Source organism: Sphaeramia orbicularis, chromosome 11 (assembly GCF_902148855.1).
Source record: "Sphaeramia orbicularis chromosome 11, fSphaOr1.1, whole genome shotgun sequence".
Taxonomy (NCBI): Eukaryota; Metazoa; Chordata; class Actinopteri; order Kurtiformes; family Apogonidae; genus Sphaeramia; species Sphaeramia orbicularis.
This window is the reverse complement of record NC_043967.1, coordinates 51,684,907-51,712,757: the sequence shown is the minus strand read 5'-3', so window position 1 is coordinate 51,712,757 and position 27,851 is coordinate 51,684,907. Positions and strand designations below refer to the sequence as shown.

The 27,851-nt window shown below is 37.8% G+C and overlaps 2 protein-coding genes across 3 annotated transcripts; one reads left to right on the top strand and one right to left on the bottom strand.

Moving 5' to 3' along the window:
* Positions 1–11,369: 11,369 nt before the first annotated feature.
* On the bottom strand, positions 11,370–14,899 carry fam210aa (family with sequence similarity 210 member Aa). The gene is made up of 4 exons (XM_030147427.1): positions 14,819–14,899; positions 14,087–14,385; positions 11,758–11,872; positions 11,370–11,593 (listed from the first exon to the last, which is right to left on the bottom strand). Exons 2-4 carry the CDS (start codon positions 14,365–14,367, stop codon positions 11,405–11,407), a joined length of 585 nt encoding a protein of 194 aa, XP_030003287.1. The 5' UTR covers positions 14,368–14,385; positions 14,819–14,899; the 3' UTR covers positions 11,370–11,404.
* A 131-nt stretch (positions 14,900–15,030) lies between these two features.
* Positions 15,031–20,910, top strand: rnmt (RNA (guanine-7-) methyltransferase). Of its 2 annotated transcripts, XM_030147423.1 has the most exons (11): positions 15,031–15,049; positions 16,031–16,162; positions 16,279–16,408; positions 16,486–16,611; positions 16,693–16,808; positions 16,903–17,084; positions 17,234–17,398; positions 18,525–18,642; positions 18,726–18,827; positions 18,921–19,017; positions 19,257–19,387. In XM_030147423.1, the coding sequence occupies exons 2-11, from the start codon at positions 16,034–16,036 to the stop codon at positions 19,280–19,282; spliced, it is 1,191 nt and encodes a 396-aa protein (XP_030003283.1). In that variant the 5' UTR covers positions 15,031–15,049; positions 16,031–16,033; the 3' UTR covers positions 19,283–19,387. The 2 variants fall into 2 exon arrangements, with proteins under 2 accessions (XP_030003283.1, XP_030003284.1); XM_030147424.1 differs by lacking the exons at positions 15,031–15,049; positions 19,257–19,387 and adding an exon at positions 20,747–20,910 and having other exon boundaries at positions 16,034–16,162; positions 18,921–18,954.
* The last annotated feature ends 6,941 nt before the right edge of the window (positions 20,911–27,851 follow it).

The following is a 27,851-nucleotide window of genomic DNA, read 5'->3' as shown; positions in this document are numbered from 1 at the left end:
ATGGAGATGCTGAAACTCCTGAAACTGGGTTAAAAATGGTCCAACACATGGTTAAACACAACGTGCTGCACACTTTTAATCCTCCTAGGTCAAATATAGTGTAAGATTCTGTTGAAAGTTACTGCCATTTAATTTAGATTAGACTGTCTTTGTGTAAAACTTATTACATACATATTCATATTTGAAAGTACTCAGATATTATAACTGCTCAAGGTCACTGGACCTTGAAAAGTAGGTCAAGGTCACCTATTTTCAATAGGCTTCTGCTCCATGCCGAGATGCATCCACAGTATAAATTTGGTGCAGATATGTCAATGCATTCTTCAGAGAATATGATTATATCATTGAATGGACAGACAGACAGGCAGACAGATGGACAGACAGACAGACAGATGACAAAATGATTACAATACTCTTTGGCCGAGTGGTAAAACATGGAAAGACAGAGATGAGCCATCATCTCTGAGGAAGAAATGTGGATGGAAAAAAATCTTAACTGATCGTGACTGAAGATCACTCAACTGTTTGGTGAAATCCAATCATAGATTGGATAATGCTCATGGCTTTGCTTAAGAGTGAAAGTAAGAGCATTTCACAATGTGAAGAGAACCCAGTGGTTTGGGACTAAACGGCTGTGTAGCCTTAAGAAAACCATTTATTATCAGGCTAATTGGAAAAAAGGTTTGATTTGCTACTGGGAACAAAGATTGGACTGTGTTTCAGTGGAAAAAGGTCATGTGGTCTGATGAGTCCAGACTGATGGTGCATCAGGGTGAAAAGAGCTGCAGATAAAGTGATTACCCATCATGCCTAGTGCCTACAGTAAAAGCCTGTGGGGGCAGTGTTGTGATCTGGGGTTAGTTCAGTTGGTCAGGTCCAGATTCACAAAGTTATGTCCATAAAATTAGGTCAGCTGAACCTGAATAAACTGAAAGATCAGAATGAACATCAGTGTTTTTCTTTGCTGATGACTCAGACGTATTCATAGACAGCAACACCAGGATTCATCAGGATCTGACTGTTACAGAGTGGTTCAGGAGCATGAGATGTCATGGATTGGACAACAGAGTCCAGACATGAACCACATGAAGAATCTTTGGGATGTGATGGAGAAGATCTCCATCAATAAAAAATCTGGACCAAAATGAATGGATGAAAGTTTCTCTAAACAAAACCACAGTGAATGTGGACTGTAATCCAAGCTGAAGCTAAAATATTAGAGTGGGATTTTTTTTTTGGCCAGCCACTACATATGCTATATATAAACAATACATATATAATTCTGTCTATATATATATATGAACTGCATATATAGCTGTGTATACATATGTAACCAGTATGCATAACTCAATATGTACGCACAATATATATGGCTGTGTATACACATGTAAACAATGTATATAATTCTATACATATACACACTATATAAATGGGGTGTATAAATATGTAAACAGTGTGTATTACTTTCTATATAATATATATACCTGTGTGTACATATGTGAACAGTGTAAATAACTATATACATACACACAAAATATATATAGCTTTGTACAAATATGTTAACAGTGTATATAACTCTGTACATGTACACAATATATAGCAGTGTAAAAATATATAAACAGTGTATATTACTCTACATATATTTACAATATATATAGAGCAATGAATAAATATGTAAACTGTGTATTACTCTCTATCTATCTATCTATCTATCTATCTATCTATCTATCTATCTATCTATCTATCTATCTATCTATCTATCTATCTATCTATCTATCTATCTATCTATCTATCTATCTATCTATCTATCTATCTATCTATCTATCTATCTATCTATCTATCTATCTATCTATCTATCTATCTATCTATCTATATGTATATATATGTGTTTATGTTTATGCATTTGGCAGACGCTTTTTTCCAAAGCGACTTACAGGGGAAAACCAATTAAATCACTCAATCAATCAAATTTTATTTATATAATGCCAGATCACAAAAAAAGTTATCTCATGACACTTTATATATAGAGTTGGTCAAAAACCAGACTGTAAGCCAATTTACAGAAACCCAACAGTGTATATATATATATATATATATATATATATATATATATATATATATATATATATATATATAAATATATATAAAGAGTGTATATTACTCTCAATAATTAATATATGTAGCTGTGTATACATATGTAAAAAGTGTATATATAAGTCATACCTCTAACTGCAGAAAGCATTTAACAGCGTCTATCTGTGTTTTTTGGCTGTGTAAATGCTTTTATTTTAATTACTATTTCTTTCTTTGTTTAAATACGTTGAAGAACTTTGAGTCTGAACAGAACAAACCCACACGTGTTTCGACCAAACAAACACGTGTATTGGTTTCACTGTGTGTGTGTGAATAAACAGTGTTTTTTCTGTCTTTGTGGAATTTCCTGACGTCCTCACAGATCAGGGAATCCCCTCACACACACACACATATACACACACACACAGTCTGATGTAAGTCAGGTCCAGTTACATCAGAAAACTGGATCCTCCAGACCAGATCCACCTGATAGAACCTGACAGAACAATTAGAGCAGAACAATGAGGCTGGAACCTGAACCACTAAGACATGAACCACCACAGACCTGGACCGCTATGAACCCGAACCCCAGACCTGGACCGGTATGAACCCAAACCACAGATCTGGACCACTATGAACCTGAACCACAGACCTGGACCGCTATGAACCCAAACCACACACTTGAACCAATATGAACCCAAACCACAGACCTGGACCACTATGAACCCAAACCACAGACCTGGACCACTATGAACCCAAACCACCTACCTGGAGCACTATGAACCCAAACCACAGACCTGGACCACTATGAACCCGACCCAAAGACCTGGACCACTATGAACCCAGACCACAGACCTGGACTGGACTGCTCTGAACCCAAACCACAGAGCTGGACCACTATGAACTCGACTCAAAGACCTGGACCAGTATGAACCCAAGCCACAGACCTGGACCACTATGAACCTGACCCAAAGACCCGGACCAGTATGAACCCAAACCACAGACCTGGACTACTACAGACTACTGATGCTGTGATGTTTTTGCAGTACCACTGGCTCCAGATACTGATGACATCATCATCATGTGACCAGTCACACTGTGTTACATGTCATGATACTGAAGACACGAATAACACTGCGTTTGTCAGCTGACGTCATGTTCATACCCTCCTTTCTCCACCTCCAACTTTAGGATTAAAACACTTCCTGTTCTGACTCATTCTTGTTTCTACATATTTTCAATTCTTACCTTGTGTCAAATTGTATAGTTGTCTTAACACTTACACGTCATCTTTTTACTAAATTCAGACATATGCACATACTAATGTCATTATAACAAGTCTGTTTCACTTATGATCAGCTCATTCTGTTCTTAAAGATTTTAACTTACCTCTAATCAAAATTTTAAGGTTAATTCTTTACCAAATGTGATCAGCATTTATTGGGAAATTGGCAGAAGAACGAGGTTTTCTTTCCTCCTGCCTCTGTATGCTATATAGAATATATATATTATATAGACCTCTTCTCATGAAGTGATTGAAACAATTTGATTTATTATTAGATAAAGTGTAACTGGGACTCAGTATGTAATAACTGCACCTGGTCAAAAAAGGAGGTTTATACGTTTATACAGGTGGTCAGTGATTACTGACCACCTATATAAACAGGAAGAAAAAGACAAATGTGTCTGAAAACAAAATTATTCCAACAGTGTATTATTATATATATTATGCATATCACATAGATATATATGTATATAATATGTAGACTCACATAGATGCACCTATGTATAATATAGACTCATATATAAATACATCTGTATAGCATTGACTCATATAGACATTTATAAATGCTGATGTATGTATCATCTCTCATCTATGTGTATACATGTATGCATTATACAGACTTTAAGAAACATTTATATACTATACAGAGTAGTCATAAATGTTTATGCATACCATATATCATATGGATGAACTCATCTATATATTGCATAGACTCACATAGATAGATCTACACACACACACACACGCACACATAAATATATAGTCACAGAGTACACACATGCATGTATAATACTGTACACTCATAAATACACTTATACACTATATATACTCTTACATGAACACATCTATATCATGTAGATACATGTTTATTTTTGTAGTCTCAGATACATGTATCACATACATATATAGATAAGTATATATAAATTCAACTTATCTATAAATGTATTTACATGTCATATAGATGCATAGACTCATAAAAAAATGTGTAAATAAGACTATATATTGATACATACATATACACACACACACATCTCTCTCTCTCTCTCTCTCTCTATCTATATCTATATCTATATATATATATATATATATATATATATATATATATAAATTAGATTCATACATCTGTTATCTGAGAGTGCTGAGTACCAGGTTGAAACCGAATACCGTTTGTGTTTTACTTCCGACTGTGGAAACACTGTTCACATGCTGCTGCTACATGTTCATCCTTTAATGTCTATACACTTTTACTCAAGTCTATCACTGGGCTGATTCCATTTTATTTTAAGTATTGCATAAAAACCAAAACCAAAATGTGTTGTTAAAGCATTACTGGTGTTTAGAGTTAGATCAGAGTTAGACAAAACCTCTTTTATAATAAAGTATAGAAGGAGCTGAAGCCTGAAACATAGCTTTAGTTAGTCATCCTGTCCTTCATCCCTCCTTAATCCTTTATTTTATATCACCATTCTGCTTCAAGTATACTGTATTACATGTATTTATTTGTAGTGTATGCCAGTTGTTTGTTCTGTCTTTATTTGTTGTTATAGCAGTGTTTCCGCTGCTCACTGAGCCAGGACCTGCTGAAAAACAGATGTTATCTCAAAGAGGACTTCACCTGGTTGAACAAAGAATGGAATAAACTGAGCCTCCAGTTGGACGTCATCATGACTTTTAGACTTAAACTTCGCTGTCCATTTTATATAATCAATAGGAAAACAAACAGTTATAATCAGTGGTGATAGTTTTATGTTTAATTTTCCAGCGGGTTCTTCTTCAGGTGGACACGATGGTGAGTGTGTAATGGAGAAAACAGAATACCTGCTGTCCTCACACACGCACACACACAGGGATAATGGGGGTTTTTGGAGGCTGGCTGGTATTTCAGTATCAAAGCCTCTTCTGTCTGAAAACGTCTTTCTGTGTAAACGGAGAGTGGGCTGAACGGCTGAAGAAGCTTTTTAAAGCAGCGCTGCTCCATTCAGCCAGCGCTGCAGCTTTGAAACACGGTAAGGTCAGATTTACATGTTTATAGAGACTCCATCCATTAATCAGTGCATCCACCCTTTCATCCATCTATCCCTCCATCCTCTGTCTGTCTGAGGACGTCCCACAGGACAAATCAGAAGAGAACACAACGTCTCTGTGTGAAAACCTCCGAAAACACACTTTGGACACACCGAGCCAAATAAACACATATATAAATGTAAACGTATGTGTTATAATGTTCAGATATGTACACTGGTGTCTGAGTGTTCAACAGACGTGACAGCAGGTTTATTTTAAAACACTTTTCCTCTGAGGCAGTTCAGGACCGGTTCAGAGCCTAATCCTGAACCAGGTCTTCATGTTTCAACAGCCAAAGACCCGGCTCACATCCAGGAAATCTGGTTCAGGAGCACCACCAACACTTTGCTGGTTCAGAACCAAGACTCGCTTACATCAGAGGTTTGGAGCCAGATTACCATGACCAACAAGACTGATTAAAATGCTGTGACCGGTATTTAAAAAAAAAAAAAAAAACAGGGCTGGAGGAGCGCCTAGTGTGTCTGAACCTAAGAAGAAAAAAGCTCAGATGAAAATCAGCAACAACAGACGTGACATAAAATAAAATACAACATATGAAAATGCAACATAACATGACATGACAGGATGTGGCTCTGTCCTGGACACCTCTATGTGCAGACAGGGAGACCTAAAGCAGGGAGAGCAGCATCCAGGACCCCATAAGGATCAGAGCAAATCAGCATCAGTGAGTCTGTTAAAAGCACACCAATACTCCGATCACTATCTGATTTGTGGAACTGTCAGATTATTCATGGGATCATATAAACAGAACTAGAAAAACACTCGGAGAACACAGACCTCCATCAAGGCAGATCAGCACCCCACCCAACCCCACCCCACCCCACACACACACCACCACCAAAATTTAATTATTTCTTCTTTGTGCCAGTAACAACATTTCCTGAAAATTTCATCCAAATCCGTCCATAACTTTTTGAGTTATCTTGCTAACAGACAAACCACGATGAAAACATAACCTACGCCGTTCCTTGGTGGAGGTAATAAGATGAATCAGAAAACAAATGACAAAAGTGCTGGTTATTAGCTCATGTTTTCAATATATACTGACAGTCAAGAGAAACTTTGAGGTAGAAATGTATGCATAGTTCTACTTGTAGGGGGGTTGTAATAATTTATTGTGGATTTATTGATGACTTAGTGCTCGGGTAGTTGAAATAATGATGAGTTGTCATGTTGTCAATGTTCATTGCACATGGGTTGGTCTCTTTGCAAAAGTGGACCAAATACACATTGAGCAATACTCAGTGGGTATCTGCACAATCTGAGGATTGGTTTTGAAGGCTCATATAAAGGCCCAAAAAAGGCCACCACTGTTAGTCCAGTGAACAGCATCATGACATGTCTATCATGTGAAGAACGTCTCCAGACACTGGTTATGGTGGAGGCCGGTTTGAGCTGCAGTGATATAGCCAGGCCTATGGGCTGTTCCCAACCCACAATCAGAAACCTGGTTGAACGCTACTGTTGTGACTTTGTGTTTGGCAGGTGCCATTTTTTACCTCCGCCAGGAGGTATTGTGATCGCTTTGCTTTGTGTGCATGCGTGTTTGTTAGTAAGATAACTCAAAAAGTTATGGATGGATTTTCATGAAATTTTCAGGAAATGTTGGGGGTCATCAGTATCAACATTTCCTGAAAATTTCATGAAAATCCGTCCATAACTTTTTGAGTTATCTTGCTAACAAACAAGCATGCACGGGAGGCAGATCTGTCTTGGCGGAGGTCTGCGGTCTCCGAGTGCTTTTCTTGTTTGTTTTGAAATTATTCTTGAAACTCTAGATTTTTGTTTCTGTATGCCAATATCCTAAACAAATGATTCATATAAAAATTCCAGTTTAGGGTTTCAAAATAAAAATTATGTTGAAAAATATGGTCTCAAAGTTTTCATTGACTGTGAGTGTATATGATGGTGTGATATTACACATATATGTTGGTTTCTGTACATTTACACAATGGATTTATAAATGTTCTGCTAGAAAGAAGCTGTAAAGTGAACGTATTGTCATGTGCAGACACTGTTTTGAGGTAGATCTGGTAGCTCTGAGACACACATTCTGTTTGAATAAAACCCATTTTCTCATTAATTCTCAGAATTTCACATTTTGGCCCAAGACCGTATCTTAGAACTACAAACAACTAGCACTTTGGACTGAATTTTTCTTTATCAATAACTCAACTTTGGTAAAGTTTAACTACTTTTATTCTGGAAGCATTTTAGTTGTAGACCAGTGTAATCTGATTATGAGAAATCAGATTAACACACCTGGAGTTCTTCCCAACACTCCGATGTCTTCATGCATATATATACAGGTTAATCTGATTTATTATGCTCTTTTACATCTGTACATGTAAACATAATTAAGAACATAGAAAATGGAAGTTACATAGTCAAATAGGAGCAGAAGACAATGGGAAGTTTGATTCTACCATCACTACATGCGTATGTACTCCGAATGAAATCTGATAATGGACTGGAGCGTCTAAACCAGGGTTTATCGATTATCACCTTTCTTAAGTGCATGCAAATGCGTTCAGTCTGATTATTACTATTGTCTGATTACTTCCAGTTATTGGACTTTTATGGTCATGTCAACAGGCTCAGTGACTATGACACTGAAGGATCTGATGGAGGTGGACTGCAAAGGAACACCAAAACCAAGATAAGCCAGACAAACACAATGAGCCTATTGGATGTGTAGAAGGAAGTCAGCTGATGTGGACTGAAGCCACACATACAGAAGTACTGGTGGTTATGGTTAGGCATGAACTACCATGATGCACAATTATAATAACATATAACTCATGTATTTACATTAAGTAACTGACATTATCAGTCTCTGTGTTCTAGAAACCCAGGTCATATGATCTGGGAGGAGTTAAAATGTAAACTGTACGCCGACAAAAAAAAGGACAGTGAGGAATGCTGGGACAGATAGATCTGGCTGGAGGTAACATATGAGGAACAACTGACTGGGATTGTTTGTGACTGCTTCTTGGAATGAACTTGTGTAACATAATCACCAGCCATTAGACAATTTATAAAAACTCGTTAATTTGGATTGAAACTGACTTATAGTCCATCCTGATGTGTACCGTCTGTACATAAGAGCCTAAACTATGGAATTAGAAGGTCTGAGAGGGTTTGGGTTTCCTCGAGTCCAGCAGATTCAAGGACCTTTTGATAAACTGATAAAGATCTTCACTTCTAAGCTGAAATCCACAACATGTTTTAGTCTCCTCTTTGGTCTCCAGAGGCTAAAGGTCAAGTGGAAGTGACTTTAGACTGTGGCTTGTCACATGATCGGATGCATTTTCCCTCTTTGATGGCGTTGCTCTCATCATGTGTCTGAAGAATGTGGACTCTGTGATTAGTTCTTCTCAGTCTGAGACAGTCGGGTTTTAAAACCAGGCATCTACGTTTTGGTGGAGCGTCTGCCAGGCAGGTAATGAATGTAGCGTCTCATCTGTCAGATCTCCATCAGCAGGATGAATTACAGAGACAGCGTCTCCACATACCAGACAGGATCACTGTATGAAACAGATCCAGTATCAGCTGATATGAAACAACAGTCACATCTTCACATACTCCATCAGTCGGCGGGAAACTCCACCGAGTCCAGTCCAACGGCTCAGGTTTACTCTGCATTTAACCTCTAAAAGCAGCTTCGACCTTCACTTCACTAAAAAAACAGGGATCGTATTGAGGATCTGCTGCTCAAATGGCCAAAATGAAAACAAATTTACTGAACCAGAGACTTTGTGTTTCTAAAAAAATGTAACTTTGACCTCAAATAAATGAATAAACAGTATGTAAGCAAAGTCAGAGTATATTCACACTAATGGTGTTCTTCACAATCTGAAACATCCCTTATGTGGTTTAAGATGAACTCACTTTTAGATCAGAAACAGTAGAGGAATTTAAAACAGGATCCATTACAGAATTTGTTTTCATTTATTTACAATTTAAGATACTCATGACTCTCATAGAAATTATAAATACATGCTAAATATAGGTTTAAACTCAATATTAAGCATTTCAACAAACAACCATATCTGAATAAATAAAATAAAATAAATATAACAAGTGCAGATTGTGATTTTGAACTAATCTGTTGTTCACGGAAAACCATTAAATAATAAATGAATAAATAAAAAAAACTATTAGAAATAAAAACAGTGACTGGTGAATTCTGTCAGAGCTGTTGTTGTTTTGTCATTTGTGTTAATTTTTCTGTTGTGTTCACACTGACGGTGTGGACTCACTGCTCCCCCTGCTGGTTATTGACCATCACTACAATAATCAGTCATTTCCAACAACAACGTCTCGAATGTAATATCACCAATGTGTAATATTGTTTCACTGTCTGGTCAAAGGTTTTGTGGCCAAAAGTAAATCCACAACGGTCTGCGCTCCTGGTCTGGACGGGTTCAGGATCTTATATCATGGAGGATCTTAATTTGACATCTAAGCTGCTTTTCATTAAAGGTTTAATGTAGAAGATTGCAGAATCTGCTGGGTTTTTGATGTCAGCTGACTGCATTCCTAGAATAACAGTATCGAGTGTTTGGAGTTTGTCCTTGATGACTGTGGCTGTGATCATGTGCATGTACAGGTTTATCGTATTCATCTTATTGTCAGAAACAGGAGATGAGAGAAACAATATTAAACATGTCTTACACTCTGACACCATGCAGGACAAGGGAACAGCCGTCCACAGAGTACTGCTTCTTTAGTATTTTCCACTGTGACTGACGTCTTGTTGAATGTTTACTATGGACAGATTGACATCCTAATGTTTTTTTTTTTCCCATCTAAGCAGCGAGTACATGAACTTATTTCATTTCTTAGTTCATTTGCTGTTGCTGCTCCAAAACTGTGGAACTTGCTGCCTCCTGACTTGCGAGTCCTCACTGACCTGCCCCTGTTCAAGTCCAGGTTAACACAGACCTGTTGAGACTGGCTGTTAACCCTTGGCACTGAGACACTATTAGGTTTAATCTGTGGTCTTTTCTATCACTGTGTATTGTGACCTATTGTTTTATGCATATTTATGGTATTTGACTAAACTGTTTCTATCTTATAATTTAATCATGCTTTCAAATGTAAAGCACTTTGGTCTTCTTCATGTAGTTGTAAAGTGCTATATAAATAAAGTTTGATTGATTGATTGATTATTTCATTAATGAAACAAAATCTATCTGTCATTATGGATCCAGAAATGAGACACTTTCATTATAGCTGCCATGTTTATATTTTCTTTTACATCACTTGGCATCTGTGCAACAACCCACAGCTGTCTGAAACCAGGATAAGAACCAAACATGAACCCAGTACTCTGGATTCTGAAGAATTTCTGAACTTCCTCATACACCATATTCAACTTACATAGATGCAAACAGTCTCAGCAGCATAAACACACTAATAACTCCTCAATCTGTGTCATTAACGAAACTCTGCAGCATCAAACATGTTCATTTAGGTCAATATGGACTAATGTTTACTTCATCAATAACCAGATTGGTTTCAGGTTTGTTTCTTCTAGATATTGTCTGAATGTTGTAATAAGGTTGGTAAATAATCAGTTTTTGGTCAAATAGCAACAAAAACCTCCAGAAAGTAAAGAAAAGTTTATGTAAGTTTAATTAAGTTTATACTTCTTCCTACTCCTTTTCGACCACGCAAAATTCAGACTTGCACACACTTGAAGATACATTTGTTCATTTAAATGTTATTATGTTTTTGTCTTAATTTGCTTCATTTGTTTTATTTTGTTTCTTTGCATGTTCGAAATAAATACATAAATAAATAAAACTAGAGGAAAACCAGCTATAGTTTGGTTGTAACTGGTCCATGTTTCATAAGACGTGAGAAGAACTGGAACCCTGATCAAAAGATAATTGTGTGACCTTTAGATGAGATCATCCTAATCCTCCAGTCTCTGTTCCTGGTTCTTGGTCTTTGTTACTGTCTTTTGTCACCTTTGTCTTTCATGTCCTTTCGACCTTTCAGTTTTTCCTTCGTCTCCTCCATCTTGTCCTGCAGGTATTCTCTGACAGGTGGGGGTGGGGTCATGTAGCCATGGCGACGGAGGTATCTGACAGACAGCGAGGTCCCACCGAGACTTATCGTATACCTGGCGGGTGTGGCCACCTGAAAGAATCATGGACAGAATTAGCAAAGAACAGAAGTGAAAGCTGAACGTTCATACTAGGGATTGCTGATTGTTCTTTGGGCTGAAAATGGATCACAAAGGTCACCACAGATTCAGGTCTTTGTCCACATTCTTTGCTGCTGAGACAAATGTCAAAGCTCACCTTATACAAAGTGTAGGCAGTGAGGGCGTGGCCTCCAGGGGAATTCTGCAGCAGATCCACAATTCTCTCTGGAAAACCTGGAACCATCTCCAGAAGTGGAACCACATCCATCCCACTGTGGAGACAAAACACTGGTTACACTGGATATAGTCAGTGAATCAGAATTTACAGTCAGAGTTAACTCCGTAAATGTAATTCACTCGAGTGTTTGAGAATGAATTTTACTTATACATGTATTTGTCCGACACTTCTTCCTTATGTTCCCTACATTGTAACACAAATGTTTGTAGATTCTTCATCTTACTTTTTCACAACAGGCTTGTAGCTCCTACTTTTAATGTATTTGAGGTAAATCATCCATTTTTTTACATCATTGTCTGTCATCACAGCATCAAAACTGATTTTAAACTAAATGGATGAAATGATGTTGCATAGAAAAGATCATTCTTTGGAGTATCCATCTGTGAATTATGCTGCATTCACGTTATCGGGAAGATGATCCTTTCCACTTGTGAATTCAAAATAATGAGTAAGTTGTGTCGAAGTGCTTTTGTTGAAAAAGTGGTTGACAAACAATTTAACTGACCTGCTACTTGGGTAAAACAATTTCAAACGTGTTAATTCATCTTCTTTTATTGTTTTATGACAATTGCGTATGAATCCCTTGTTGCTCTGCCAAGTTGAAATGATCAAAGGTTATTTTCATCTTGGCAGCTCGTGTATCAAAACTTTTTCCCAGTTCTCCAGCAGAAAATATGACATAAGGAGGTGTTCATGTGCAATTGTCGAGTTTGTAACTAGTATTAACCATAATTCCCATAGCGTGGGAAGGCAGCATAACACACATGTAGCAAGACAAAAATGATAAAAGATGGAGCAAGAGGAAAATAACATAAAAATGCAATAAGATAAAAACAACATGAAAGATACAACAAGACAAAGACATAATGTGAAAATAACATAAAAACCATACAAGCAAAAATGACATAGAAGCTGAAAACTAGGGCTGAACGATATGGACAAAATTTCATATCTCGATATTCATGCCAGATATCTTGATATTGATTCGATACGATAAGACTACGGGTTCGGTGAAAACCAAGCATTTTTCAGAAAAATACAAACATCATAATACAAAAGAATGTGGAAAGTGCAGTTTTATTTATAAGAACTCACTGCCAGTCATCAACATTAACAGAAAGTACGAATGAATGAAATTTGTTGTGACTTCCAGAGCTGTACATGCAGGGCGAGCGTGGGGGAAATCTATATTGTTTATATCGTTGCTTTTTCAATATTAATATCTTGAATGTTCATATCTAGATATCGATATGATAACGATATATTTCTCAGCCCTACTGAAAACTATGTATAAGACATTATCTGGTACAAACTCACATGCTCATAATGAGAGTTGACTTTAATTGAAAACAATTCATGTCAAGTGGAGGAGTTTAAGTATCTTGGGGTCTTGTTCACGAGTGAGGGAAGGATGGAGCGTGAGATTGACAGGCGGATTGGTGCAGCGTCTGCAGTGATGCAGTCGCTGTACCGGTCGGTTGTGGTGAAGAAGGAGCTGAGCCGAGAGGCAAAGCTCTCAATTTACCGGTCAATCTACGTTCCTACCCTCACCTATGGTCATGAGCTTCGGGTCATGACCGAAAGGACAAGATCCCAGATACAAGTGGTCGAAATGAGTTTCCTCCACAGGGTGGCTGGGCGCACCCTTAGGGATAGGGTGAGGAGCTCAGTCATCAGGGAGGAGCTCGGAGTGGAGCCGCTGCTCCTCCACATCGAGAGGGACCAGCTGAGGTGGCTCGGGCATCTGTTTCGGATGCCTCCTGGACGCCTCCCTGGGGAGGTGTTCCGGGCATGTCCCACCGGGAGGAGACCTCGGGGAAGACCCAGGACACGTTGGAGAGACTATGTCTCTTGGCTGGCCTGGGAACACCTCGGGATCCCCCCGGAAGAGCTGGAGGAGGTGACTGGGGAGAGGGAGGTCTGGGCGTCCCTGCTTAGACTGGTACCCTCACGACCCGGCCCCGGATAAAGCAGAAGATAATGGATGGATGGATGGATGGATAGATAAACAGTGACTTTTTTGGCCTGTAAAACTATCTTCTAAACTGACAAACATCATATGTGTAAATGATGGAATAATTCAAACAAGGTCAAAAAATGTCTCGTCTCTCACCACTAATTGTACTTCAGTTCTTTTCTGAAATAAGGTTCCATAATGAACAACTGGAAGGGGTGGGGCTTATTCTCTCTATCCTGGTCATGATGGCCATTCTGTTTGCATTGGACTGGGATGTGGATGTAATCTTACTTCATAGCAGCGCAGTAAAATGAGCCAAACCAGGCAGCTGATGTAATCAGGTGAACTGGAATCAGAACCTTTCCGTACTGTTGGAGGGCTAGTTTGAACCTGGATCCCAGACCCAGAGATGAGTCCTGAAGGGGGTCCACAGGGGGACCTGCGCTGGGCTGAGCCGGGCCGTGCCATTCAGGACTGGACTGAAAGGGCCGACAAGGACCAGAGCAGTCTTGGGCAGCGAGCAGATGGGTCATTCTCCGCCTCATCCAATAGAAGGGAAGACGCCTCATCATCCTTACTGCTGACTGGCTCTGTAAAACACACACATATACAGTCATGTGATTGTTAGAGGTTAATTTTAGTCGGATTGGTTAGTTAATTTAATCTTTTAACACAGTAAACATTTGGGCTTCTTAAAACAGGTATAAAATGTTACTCAAACCTAACATGTGTAAAAGGTGTATTTGTGGGTCTCGGGAAAATTCTGTTCTTGTGGTTTAAGCATAAAGCAGTTGATAATACGTAAATTAATGCAGTCTAGATGAAGGAGAAATCAAGTTAAATCAAAAATCCAGTGCATTGTAAACCGTGGTGCGTTCAGGTACAGCGGTACCTGAACGCACCACTGCTGTAAAAGGTGACATTTAAGTTTAATCCAATCGAAACAACATATTAGAAACCACCTACAGCAATGATTTGAATTGTAAATCTGTAATAGTTATTTGTTATAATCCGTACACTCACCCTTAACGGAGCGTTATTTCGTTTATTATTGTATTATTGGAATCGCCGCCATGTTGGCTTGACGCAGAGATATGACGACACCGGAAATATCTTAGTGCGCATGCACTTGCCCTGCAGAGTACCGTGAGTTGTTTTGTGTTTTTAACTTTTACTTTGTATTTTCGTGGAACCCGTCAACTGAAAACATATTTGACGCTGCTGTGGGGTCATTTACGATATGACGAGAACCCGGCCTGTGTTTTATCTCTGACTGACGTTTAAAAGTTTTTGTTTTGATGGTTAACGTTAGCCTGTTAGCATGCTAGCTTTCATTCATTTACATTTAATATGTTCAAGTTAAATTGCCCTTGTTTTTTATTGTTTGTTCTGTTTAACAAACTGTAATTTCCAATGTACCTTGAGTCAAGAAAACCTAGATAAGCGGAGTACTTCGGCTAAAGTCACAGCTTTATATTCATTTTTTTCTCAAAAATAATTAGTGTGCATTTAAAACCAAAACAATGCAGTCAGTTGTGGTGTTTTTTTCTGTGAAGCAGAGCTCGGCTTTGTTGAAACAAAGTAACGTTATGTAATAAGGAAAACAAGCACAAAACACAACAGGCTAAGTCTAATACAGTGTAAACTCAAACTAACTTGTCATTTTTGACCACAGACCCCAAAGGCTGAAAACCTGTATCTTTTATGATGAGTAAAACAAGTATATATAAGTAAAACCCAGTTAATTCTCTAAGATGGTTAATAGAAATAATGGATTTGTGATAAGTAGCCTTATTTAATGCACAGAGTCCAAATAAGTAAATACACTTTATTATCTTATGCTTTTTATTCAGTTAAAGTCTTGGGATACTTAAGGTGTAAACCTGGTCATACTAAGATCTAAATATGCACCTTATTTACTGAGTAGTGTAATGTAACACAAATGTGTTGTTATCCACTCTCACAGTCTGATAAAACCCATGGTAAATACGCTCATATTTTGTGGTGTAAAACTGCTCTAGGTGAATAAATGTTCCAAGATACGAAATAAAGTTGGGTATTAGTTCTGTAATGTGTGATGTAATTTCCTTTTGATTAAAGTCTCTTTGTTAAACCTTACGTTAAATGAAATGTTGTTTGGGATCCCATATCTTAAAACTTGATGTTCTGTGACTGTGGACAGATCTGTACACTGAATATTTCCACTGTTACTTATTTTTATTTTGTGATTTCAAGAAGATGGAGCTACAGAGAGAGGACAAACAGAGACCGATGACAGAGGATGATCACAGAGGAGGAGGACAAAAAGTGCTGATGAAAAGAAAACGTGATGACGACGAGGACAATACGTCACCCACTAAGAAACAGGTTCACATTTAAAATTACTTTTTGTGATGCAATAATGGTTCTTTTACATTATTATGGAGCTTTACTGATCGATCTCAGTGTAAAATGATTGATTATGTGTGTTATTGATTATCCAGGTGACTGATCACAGCGTGAAAGTAGCGTCTCACTACAATCAGCTGCAGGAAGTTGGACTTGCAGCTCGAAGTCGCAGCAGGATTTTCTACATGAGAAATTTCAACAACTGGCTCAAGAGCGTCCTGATTGGTAAGTGAGCACTGATCAATAGAGAGCCAATCTATCCGCTCATGCTCAGAGCTGATTGACTCTTTGTGTGGTGACAGGAGAAATGCTGGAAAAGGTACGGGAGGCGGGGTCTCGGCGGGTGTCAGTGTTGGATCTCGGCTGTGGAAAAGGGGGAGATTTATTAAAGTGGAGGAGAGGAGGCATCGATCACCTCGTCTGTGCTGGTAATCAATACTGCCCATTGATCAGGACTCTGATTGGTTCATGTCAAAGATTAGTGATGAGATTTAATGTTTGTATTTCAGACATCGCGGGTGTTTCGGTGGAGCAGTGTCAGATTCGCTATGAAGACATGAAGAGGAGAAGTCACTATAATGACAAAATTTTCAGTGCTGAGTTTATAACAGCAGATTGTACAAAGGTAGATGTGGATAGAAATAAATCTGTTTATGAATGTACAAAGGTAGAACCTTAACATTTAGATTTCATGTGGTACTAACCTTTGACCTTTGCAGGAGTTGTTGTCAGAGAGGTTGAATGACCCCACGGTGACCTTTGACATCTGCAGTTGTCAATTTGTGTATCACTACTCATTTGAGAGTGAACAGAAGGCCGACATGATGCTGAGGAACGCCTGCGAGTTGTTAAAACCCGGGGGCTTCTTCATCGGAACGACACCAGACGCTTTTGAACTGGTGTAAGAACAACTTCACGTTTAAACTGAACGCCATGTGACAGGAAGTTCCCATTTAACCCGACCCACATTCAGGCTGCACTGGGTTTTATTTATTTCTGTGGCTCTGATTTCTCCTTTTCTTCTCCTCTTCTTTTCGTCCTCGGTTGCAGGAAGCGTCTAGAAGCCTCCGACTCGTTGTCTTTTGGTAACGACGTCTTCCGTGTGTCCTTCCAGTCCGGGGCTCCGTACCCTCTGTTCGGATGTCAGTATCATTTCAGTTTGGAAGACGTCGTCAATGTTCCTGAGTTCCTCGTCTATTTTCCTCTGTTTGAACAGTATGTGTCACATGTTTCTGTGGTCACACGACACCGTACAAACTAATGACTTTCATCTTGATCATTGAACTGTTAGATGTGGGATGATGTGATTCAGTCTTACTGTGATGCAGTTTTTCAATGGACAAGAAATGAACACAATAGGGCTTGATGTAGGTATGAAGCTGAGTTTGTGGCTTTCTGTTTGGATGTTTACATGGTGACTTTAAAGCTCAATCAGGGCTTTATTGCAGAACTAATGAAAGGAACAATTTGAAGAATGATCTTCAACAGGAAACAATCGATTTCATTCAATGTTTGTCCTCATATGGACATAAACCAACCACAACCTAAAATCATCAGCAGATCTGGAGCTGCTCTTAAACTAGTCCTTCTCTCCTGTTCTGTCTCCAGTTAAAGATGAAATCAAACCAAACCCGTTTTCTCATTTACACTTTTATGACACATCTAAGGCTATGTCACACCACAGGTCTTACTGCTCAGTTCAGATTTTTTGCTGAAATCTGACAGAAAATTTGAGACAGAAGGAATCAAGCTCAGTGTAAAATTATTGCTGAAATATCTGTATAATAAAGTCACAGAGTCTTCATTAATACAGTTATCTGCTAACATTTTGGCCTGCTTTGAAAAAAAAAAGTGTTTTTTTTTTTTTTTTTTTTAATTAAAAAGACGTAAACACCATCTCTGAAAAAATATGGAGAAAAAAAATCACAGTATCATCAACAACATTTAGGCATAGATACTTTATTTCATACCTCAAATACACAATTGTGGCATGTGCAAAAGTCTGGGAACTCAACACAGTCCGTACACATTTAAGACCTTGATACTGTGTATTTATTTAAAAACAAAGTCATAAATTTATGAAATAAAAAATAACTGCGCAGAAGTGTTGCTGGTAATATTCTGAAGTGTGTGTTTACATCTTGTTTATGCTGTTTTTTAAAGGGTTCCCACATTTCTGCAAACAATTATAGTTATATGTAAATAAATCAGACTTTAATGATGTAGAAATGTTCATAAATTGTACCTGATGCATCTTTTATATCTCTAGTTGCATTATCAGAGATATGTAGTGAGATGTTACATGTCGTGTTGACGTGACGCTGTCCATTTGTCCTGTTAGCATGGCCAAGCGCTACAACATGCGTCTGGTGCTGAAGCAGAGGTTCTCAGAGTTCTTTGAGGAGAAAGTGAAGAAGGATCATCATCGGAGCCTCATGATGAAGATGTCGGCCCTGGAGGTAAAACCATCCCCACTTCCACTCAGTGTTTGTGTTCTATGTCGTTAACGTGTGGATAACGTGTGTTATGTGTATGTTTGAAGCCATTTCCATGTGAGCGTGGAGGTCAACAGTCCACTGACAGCCCAGGAGAATACAGCCATGCTAAAGAGCACTCCAGCAGAGCGGGCATCAGATTACCACTGGTGAGACGGGAACTGGTTTACATCATGGTTTTTTTTTTTGGTTGCTGCTGTGTTTCATTTGGGTCTGACTGTGCTGCTTGTTGGTGTTTTCAGGGAACTTTGAGCAAATCTGAGTGGGAAGCGACCAGTAAGTGTTTTATTTTTCATCAGTGTGGAGTTTTAGAGTTTGTTTTACAAATAAACCAATGTGATATCATGAATTGCGTAGAGACAACATGACACTTTTAATTGGTGTGTTATCTGTATTGCATTATAAGCTTTCTGCATGTATGTTCACGCTGTGTAAAATACTACACGATTAGCAGTTAGGGTTAGCAGTTATGGATGAATAACACACGAAATGATGAAAATGCGTATGTACAGCATGCCAAATGCCATAAGAACTGGCATGACATACAACGCGATTTCATGAGATCAGTCTGAATAAACATGTAATGAAACCCAAACCTGTGTAAACCAGCCTTTACATGGACATAGTATGTGTTTAGAACGTTAACGGAACGTACAGAGTTCTTCATCTTCAGACTAAGGACCAGTTTACACACTACTCTTGGGTGAAAATGACATAATATATATATATTTTTTTATCAATTTTTTTAAATTTCTTTTCATTGTGCATCTCAGAAGTACAATATAAAAGAAAAAGAAAGAAATTCACATTTTATAATATAAGATTCTGTGACACACAAAGTATAAACAACCCCCCCCCCCCCCCCAGAGCCAGTGGCGACCCCCATACCAACCCAATCTGGATCTTAGAATACGAAAACCAACTAATAAAGACAAATAGCGACAAATACATGTATATAGATGAAAGAGAATATAATTTACAAATATAAACAGAATAGTGATCAGGAAAGTCATAGACAATTATGTTGCACTCTTTCTTTAACCATAAAATAACCACCATCCCACATACTAAGTGTTTTCTGACTGGCTGCATGCATCCGGGCCACTGACCTGTCCATCATAACTACATCTAGAAAATAATTTATCTATTGTTGCTGTGATAAAGTATGAGGTGATTGCCATCTCAGTGCCAGCATTTTCTTGGCTGCAGTGAGAGCAGCCCATAACATACACCTTTGCTGAAGAGAAAGTTCTAAGGTAGAGTCATCATTAAGCAGAAGTAAAGATGGTGATAATGGAATATTAATCTCCAGCATATCACAAAATGACATAATATTTCATCAGATGTGCCTTTCGTTTAGACCAGGGGTGGCCAACCCTGGTCCTGGAGAGCCACTATCCTGCATGTTTTAGATGTATCCCTCTTCCAACACACCTGATTCAAATGATAAGCCTATCATCAAGCTCTGCAGAAGCCTGATAATGACCATCAGGTGTGCTGGAAGAGGGAAACATCTAAAACATGCAGGATAGTGGCTCTCTAGGACCAGGGTTGCTGACCCCTGTTTTAGATGTTTCCCTCTTCCAGCACACCTGATGGTTGTTATCAGGCTTCTGCAGAGCTTGATGATAGGCTTATCATTTGAATCAGGTGTGTTGGAAGAGGGATACATCTAAAACATGCTGGATTGTGGTTCTCCAGGACCAGGGTTGGCCACCCCTGGTTTAGACGCAACAGCATTTTTGGGGGTTGAAAACGCAAAAAAAAGTGAAACCACCTTCCAGAGTGGAAATCTTAAAAATGCTCTGCTCTCGCATCACCGTCTGAAGGGTTGAAAATGCAAAACAGCCGCTTCCTTTTTGCCACCTGGCGTGCATACTACATCGATCAATCAATTCACGCACTTTTGTGTGTCCGTCTGTATGCAGATTTTTCCACCAAAACACACATCTAAACATGGAATTAAAAGTGAGAATGCAGTGCCACTTTTGCATTTTCAGTTCAGATCATTACTGTCTAAACATAGCCTAAATCCAACTGTTTCCCCCTGAAACCCTCTGTTCCTCAGGTATCTACCTGGTGTTCGTGTTTCAGAAGATGTCCTGACTCTCAGCTTCACCTCTTCTTCTTCTTTGGTTTTTGTACAGTGACTGTGTTCTTTTGGTCATTTTGATAAAGTCTGAACTCTGACAGGTGTGATGATGAAATGAATAAAACCACAGGTGAACGGAGTTGGTGTGTTTTTTTTTTTTGTAGCAACAATTCTGAGGAAATACCACATATATTATGGATACCATTACTCTTAGATGAAAGTTGGATGAACTGAGACAATTTTTCTTTAATGTATTACACATATTCCTACTGTAGATCCAACAGGTAACAGAACATCTGAGAAATAAAAGAGATATAAGACATAAGAAGACATATTGAGGCCTTTTTTCTTACAATCACAACACTGAATTAATGAAAGAGCAAAAAAAAAAAAAAAAAACTCAGATCAACTTTTTGTGCATTTTTTTTAAATCCAACTTTTATTTACTACTAAAACAACTTCACAACTTTCATATGTATTTATTTGTCACATAGTTTTTTTTCTGCAGACGTTCGCATGTGAAGTGAAAGAGGAATTAATGTCAAGTAAGGAAGTGTTGAGGTTGGGACAGTTTGTGTAAATATGTGATGAAACTGGGCTTTAAGACAAAATGACCTTTGGGCAGTTGTCCATGAAACCTTCAATTTACAAAAGAAAGAATAGGAACTAAAGGTTTAAATCATCCAAACTACAGGTTGAATATATACCTAGTTTTTTGTCGCATCTATTTACTATGAAATCTTTTTTTTCGTTCTTTTTTTTTTTTTTTTTAACTCATACTCAGATGTAAAAGTCCTACAATCAGATTATGATGCTTACATGATCACTGGAATAATCTGATAACTCCAGAAATCAAATGATCAGAGTTTTAGTGTGAATGTAAATGGGCTCAGTGATGCTTATAGTCATCTTAACTCTTCCAATAACTTAACCTTAAACCCTTGTAAACTGAAGCCATCACATTCAGCCACTAGGGGGCAGCATCAGCACCACAGACTGAAATACCAGGTTCGTATGCATAAACCAGATGACAAAATTGCATCAACAGCTGCCTCTGTTTGTGGTTTGTTTCATTTCAGGTCTTTACTTTCTATTCCTGGAAGCTATTTTAACCCAAACAAAACCATTTCTATGAAAGAAAAATCAAGTTTAAATCACTTCTACTTGAGACAAATCTACATAATCCAGTGGTTCCCAACCTTTTTTGGCTTGTGACCCCATTTTAACATCACAAATTTCTGATGACCCCAGACATTCAAAATGGAGACATTTGGTTTTTTTTGCTAAAATTAATTTGTTTTTGATCATGTAATAGTTTTCTATACTACGTTGTGAATAAACATTAATTTTAGACAACATTTGGTCTACATAATGTATATTATTATGGACGGAGGCAGAAAAGCCAGGTGTAGATTACTGCACAAAGTGAGAATTTTATTTTCCTTGATCAGGATATGTACAGTCAGTCCAGCTTGGATTTACAAGGCTGACAATTAATACTGAAAAAACAATAACTCAAACTAGAAATTACGAGAGAGCTGCAGCATCTGAAACCGACCACAATGAATATTTAACGGATAAACAGTACCACAGTGCTTCAGTTTCAGCTTCAGAGTTTGTCATGTCTTTATTTTATTATTTATTTGGCAGGGACAATGCAGTCAAACATGGTTATAAGTTTGCAGCTGATGTGATGCATTTAGAGTTTATAGCTAATGCTCAACTCCAGTCCCTGGTTGGGCACTTCCACAACTTTGCAGTACAATTATAAAATACGCATCATTTAAAACAATCATACCATACAATTCGATGATCCAGTGTTGCATTTATATATGAGGCATTCACTCACTCACTCTCCCACACAATATTTATGATTGAGATTGTCTCTGTCAACTCGCTATTTATGTATTTATTAAACCCGTTTTTTTTAAATTGAAATTAGAACATTCACAATATAAACTAGAAGCACTTGGAGAATGCAGACCTCCGCCAAGGCAGATCAGTGACCCGCCCACCCCCAATCACCACCAAAATTTAATCATTTGTTCCTTATGCCAGTATCAACATTTCCTTAAATTTTCATCCAAATCTGTCCATAACTTTTTGAGTTATCTTGCACACAAACAGACAGACAGACAAACTGATACCAACAAAAGCATAACCTCCTTGGTGGAGGTAAAAAGTCACACACAGTATACAATATATGTGATATCAGAACAAGAACACTACATGTACAAGTACACACACATACAAAAAAAAAAAGAAAAAAAAGGGGGGGGATCTGTTTACTTACTTTATATCAAATGTCACAAGGGGTGGAAGTGAGAGGACTCAAATGCATGGTACTGAAGGGAAAAAACACAAGTTTATTAAACATAAACAAAAACTAAACAACGGAAAACACAAAACCTGGGTCAGAGGCCATAGTAGATGACACAGAATGTCCAGGTTATGGAGTGGGTGACAGAGACTAATGGAGCAGCGCTGCACAGCTGCAACACCTAGCCTTAAATAGACAAAGGGTGATGTGCTGCAGCTGTGCATCGCCCAGCAGGTGAATCAGATTGTGGGTAATGGGGTGATGATATGGGGAGGGAGGAGCCGGCGGCCACACAGGCACAGACCGTGACATTAAAGTCATCTATAAAGGGCTGCCAAACTGAATTAAAAAACTTTACATTATCTTTTAGTGAAAATTAGATTTTCTCCAAACGTAAGTGTTGCATAATGTCTTTCAACAGAACCTGATGTGTTGGAGGGTTTTGGTTCTTCCACTTTAACAGAATAAGGCGTCTGCCCAGTAGTGTCACAAACTTCAAAACAACACTCTGTTTAGTCCTGAGGTCCACTCCTGTTGGTTCCACACCAACATTACTGTTACTGGGTCTGGAGGGATCTGTCTCTTAAAAATCTTAGACAAAGTTTCTACCCACCATATGTTTTTTTTGTAAGATTTTTTTTTTTTTTAATCAATTACTAGAAATTTCAGGTGACCCCATTTGAATTCCAAGTGACCCTACGTGGGGTCCTGGCCCCAAGGTTGAAAAACACTGACATAAGTGGCATTTTTTTTGTGGAAGAAAGAGTTTACGTTTCTGAAAGTCCATAATGGGCACAGAGAGGCTGCATTTGTTTTCCTTGTGAAATGATGATGATGATGAAGAAGATGATCTGATGTGATGGAAGGAGATGGTAATAACTCTGAAATCTGATTAAAAGATGATGCTTCAGTTTGTTTGTGTACATAGAAAGAAAAAGACGAGCGGACATTTTGAGGGAAAAGAGAAGCGCCATTGAAAGAAGACAAACCCAGAGACATGTTATAAAATCAGCTGAAAGAGGAAGGTTGTATTTGTTCCCTGGTTTCACTCTTACTTCCACTGCAGCTTTTATGACATGAAAACAAACACAAATTACAAGTATGTCATTTCATTAAAATAATGTTTCAGGGGTTAAAGGGTTAAAGAATGATTCTACCATAAAATACCAAAGACAGAAGACTGAGGACAGTTTGTTTACTCTGTCTGTGTCTTCTACTGATGCTGCATCTGCTCAGATTCATCTCATGACCTTTTGCAGGCGACTGAACAGTAAACAACTCAACCATGACCCAAGATGATAAGGAATGAAAACACATGGATTAATACTGTCTGATGGGTTTAGAACAATGATCACTCTATGACCTGGAGGAAACTGGAGGGTTTTATGAAGGTTAACCCATAAAGAGCCCAAACGTCCACCGTCGACCAAAAGTATCTACTGATCTGAACTGTAGATCCACTAATCCTATCAATACATGTCAATAATTGGTGTAAAATGCAGTTTGTCATCTTTTCATGGTCATCAGATATGACCCATTTGGATGTTCAGAGGCTCTGTAGTTACCGTGGAAACACAGTCATCTTCTACAACAGGGGTTCCGAGGGGTACTTGGAAAAAGCCCAGGGGGTACTTGAATTTTTAATTTTTTAAAAAATACATTAAATAAGTCATTGTGTACTGAATATAAAATAAATAATGAGAATTAATGCTGAAGTATAGAACACAATAAATACAGTACAATAAATATAATAGTTTTACTGTCAGTCATCTTGTTTAAGCTTTGGCAACATTTTAAGAACATTTATATTTTATATTATTCAAAATGAGTTTGTTTGAGTTTCTATGTAATTATTTTTTGTTGATGAAGGGTTCATTTATTAATTAATGACCTTTTTTTTATTTTTCTTATCAATGAAAGAGGGCACTTTTCAGTTTATATTTTCACACAAAATTTACTTTTTAAAAAACTGTTATTTTTTTTATATATTACAGTTAAATATATGTTGTTTGTTTACAGAGTTTGTAAAATATAAACAGACACTTTTGGCACAGGAACAAATTTTGCCTATTTTTTTTTTTCAATCTAAAATGCTGAAGGGAGAGTTGGGGTACTTGGCTAAAAAAGTATATTTCAGGGGGTACTCCACTGTAAAAAGTTGGAGAACCACTGATCTACAACATTGATTCACCAGTAAAGCCATGGAGTTGGATCAGTGACAGTGGATGGAAACACTGGGTTTATGTTCAGTTAATGCTATATTTTACTGAAAAAGGCACCTTTTCTTCAGTTTTTTTTTCTGTTTTGATACAATAACCTTTGAATTTCTCTGAGCTTTTATGAACATCTACATAATCAGTCAATTAAAAATAGGAAAATACATTATTTTCACTGAATAAAAGCAAAAATTCAGTGGATAATATCATAATAAATGGTGATAAATCACTTAGGAAAGGTGAAATAGAGAGAAATCTTCATTTGGGAACTGCCACAATAGTCCCACTGGGTCCTTATGGGTTAAAACACATAGAGTGTAGATGCTTTTAAAGCCTCGCCCTTTGACCATCATCAGCTCAGTGGGAAGTTTTTCATTTCTGTGGTTTTCTCAGAGTTTGAGAGTTGAAAGTTTCTTGAGCCATTCACTTTATCCTGAAATATTTGGACAGGAAATGCCTCTGGGGTTATTTACACAAAGTTATTTCAGCCTTCCTCATGAAGTGTTGCTGTATAGTCTGTCCTCATCTAGTGTATGAACAGGAAACAATCACATTTTATTGCAACCACGGCTCATATTCTGGTGTTTTTACGGTAAGCCTTTAACTGCGGAGCGTCATCGTACTATCATATGGGCAGGTCCTGTTCTACACCAGTAGGTCAGAGCTGTGAGGTGATGCTCTGTCTGTTTGATGAACCACAGTGGGCTCATAAATGTGTTTCTTCTGTGGTATGGTGATGCACTTCCTCTCAGTTCAGTGGAGGACGTGGTGACACAGACAACATCTCTGTTCTGGTTTATTTAAAGCTTTTACTTTGTACTCGTCTAAAACCTCAACGTGCAGTGGTGCTTTTTTGGAAAACATTCTTTTATAAGAAAAACAGATCAGTTGGTCATCACAAAAGTATCATATTCAAAAATATAAAATATATAACATGTGTTTTTAACATGTTATATACATGTATCATGCATGTTTTTAACTACTGACACTGAACAAAATATAAATGCAACACTGTTTTTACTCTAATTTCTGCTCCTCCTCCTCCTCCTCCTCCTCCTCTTCCTACTTCTACTACTACTAACTGCTACTAAATATTCACATTTTTACACATAATGAGAACAAACTAAAATATTAGATTGGAACAGTAAATCCACATGGAGCACTACGGCCTTTTTCACTTTCTTTTCTTGGAGCGTCTGAACGTGCTGACACTGATGTGCAGTCGTATACATTCAACCACCAACACATATAATTACACCTCGTCCACGTCCTGTTTTGATCTTGAATTAAACCAATGCCTTCTTTTCACTCTTGCAGCAGCTGTTGAATGATTTAACTTTGTTCCAACTAAAGCTTTAAATCAAACGGCACAATATTGTAAATGTTCATTAAATATCGAATGAATCAGAGCTACTTCCTGCAGTTTCACGGTCATTTATTTTAATACTAATTGACAGTTCGGATCCCAGTGATAAGGCTGGTGAGTGTTGGTTATATCTGAAATCCTTCCTGATTGAGTTTAAAGGTCACAGGTTCAGAGAATTAATTCAATCTGCATGTGTTTTTACAGAAACAAGAGAACGGCTGCTGGATGGTTTTGTTTTAAATTCAGTTTCACTAACATGAACAGAAGACAAAAGATCATCAGCCAGGCACAAGCAAACATGCTGCTAAAATGATGTGTGTGCTTTTTTCTGCAGAGGTTTTTGCAGCAGATTCTTAGAATCATTTGGCAGATAATAAATCTTCTGTTCATCTGAAACTGAACTGCACCCTTATCTGCAAATCTGAGTCTTTGCCCTTTCACATTACACATCACATCTGTCATATCATACCATCTTGTCTAATAACTCATTTCTGATTCTTTACATGATTCTTTACTTATATATTTGTTTGTTGTGTAAATGTGTCAAAACTGGTTTAAGTTCATGTAGTAAATGCGTTAGTTAAACATCCAGCTGTTCGAGGTAACATTATCAGTCTGTTGGAGTTGTGTTTCTGGCCACCAGACAAATGTAATTTACTATTTTCTTGTGAACAGAAAGAGGACTAAGGCCCTGTTAGAGCTAAAATGGACCAGAAAGAGAACCCAGTCCTCTTCACAATATGAACATCAGAAGAACTGAGTTGGTTTTCTGTTGGTCCACTTTTCTGTCCTCTTTTAGAGGACTGAGTTCAGTTCTTTTAATAGGGACTAAGTGTGAAAACGTCCTTAGATTAAGCTTCCTCTTCTGCGGTTATTGTCTTGTTGGTTGCTGCTGAAGATGATGTCCGATATGTTGATGCTGTGTCACCATGACGATGAGTCTAGAGGATGAAGTCATCACATGGTTACCAAACACAGAGAGGGGACCAAGGTTTTAATAGTGCTGGATTTTTCATTATAGTTTAGTTTTATTTAGTTTTGACTTTTTTTTTTCCTCTAATTCAGTTAGTTTTAATTAGTTTTTAGAGAAGGTTTACTAGTTTTTATTTGTTTTCATTTTTTTCTAAATGCTTAGTTTTAGTTTTGTTTTAGTTTAGTTATAGTTTCCTCATATTTTTT

What these genes read in the sequence shown, in the direction of transcription:
- fam210aa (XM_030147427.1), bottom strand. Translation starts at nt 14,367, where the DNA reads ATGATGAGGCGTCTTCCCTTCTATTGGATGAGGCGGAGAATGACCCAT. An exon ending in TTTTACTGCGCTGCTATGAA is followed by an intron (nt 11,873 to 14,086) that starts GTAAGATTACAT and finishes TTGTCTCCACAG; the next exon opens with TGGGATGGATGTGGTTCCAC. An exon ending in CTGCCTACACTTTGTATAAG is followed by an intron (nt 11,594 to 11,757) that starts GTGAGCTTTGAC and finishes TGATTCTTTCAG; the next exon opens with GTGGCCACACCCGCCAGGTA.
- rnmt (XM_030147423.1), top strand. Translation starts at nt 16,034, where the DNA reads ATGGAGCTACAGAGAGAGGACAAACAGAGACCGATGACAGAGGATGAT. An exon ending in CGTCACCCACTAAGAAACAG is followed by an intron (nt 16,163 to 16,278) that starts GTTCACATTTAA and finishes TTGATTATCCAG; the next exon opens with GTGACTGATCACAGCGTGAA. An exon ending in TAACAGCAGATTGTACAAAG is followed by an intron (nt 16,809 to 16,902) that starts GTAGATGTGGAT and finishes TGACCTTTGCAG; the next exon opens with GAGTTGTTGTCAGAGAGGTT.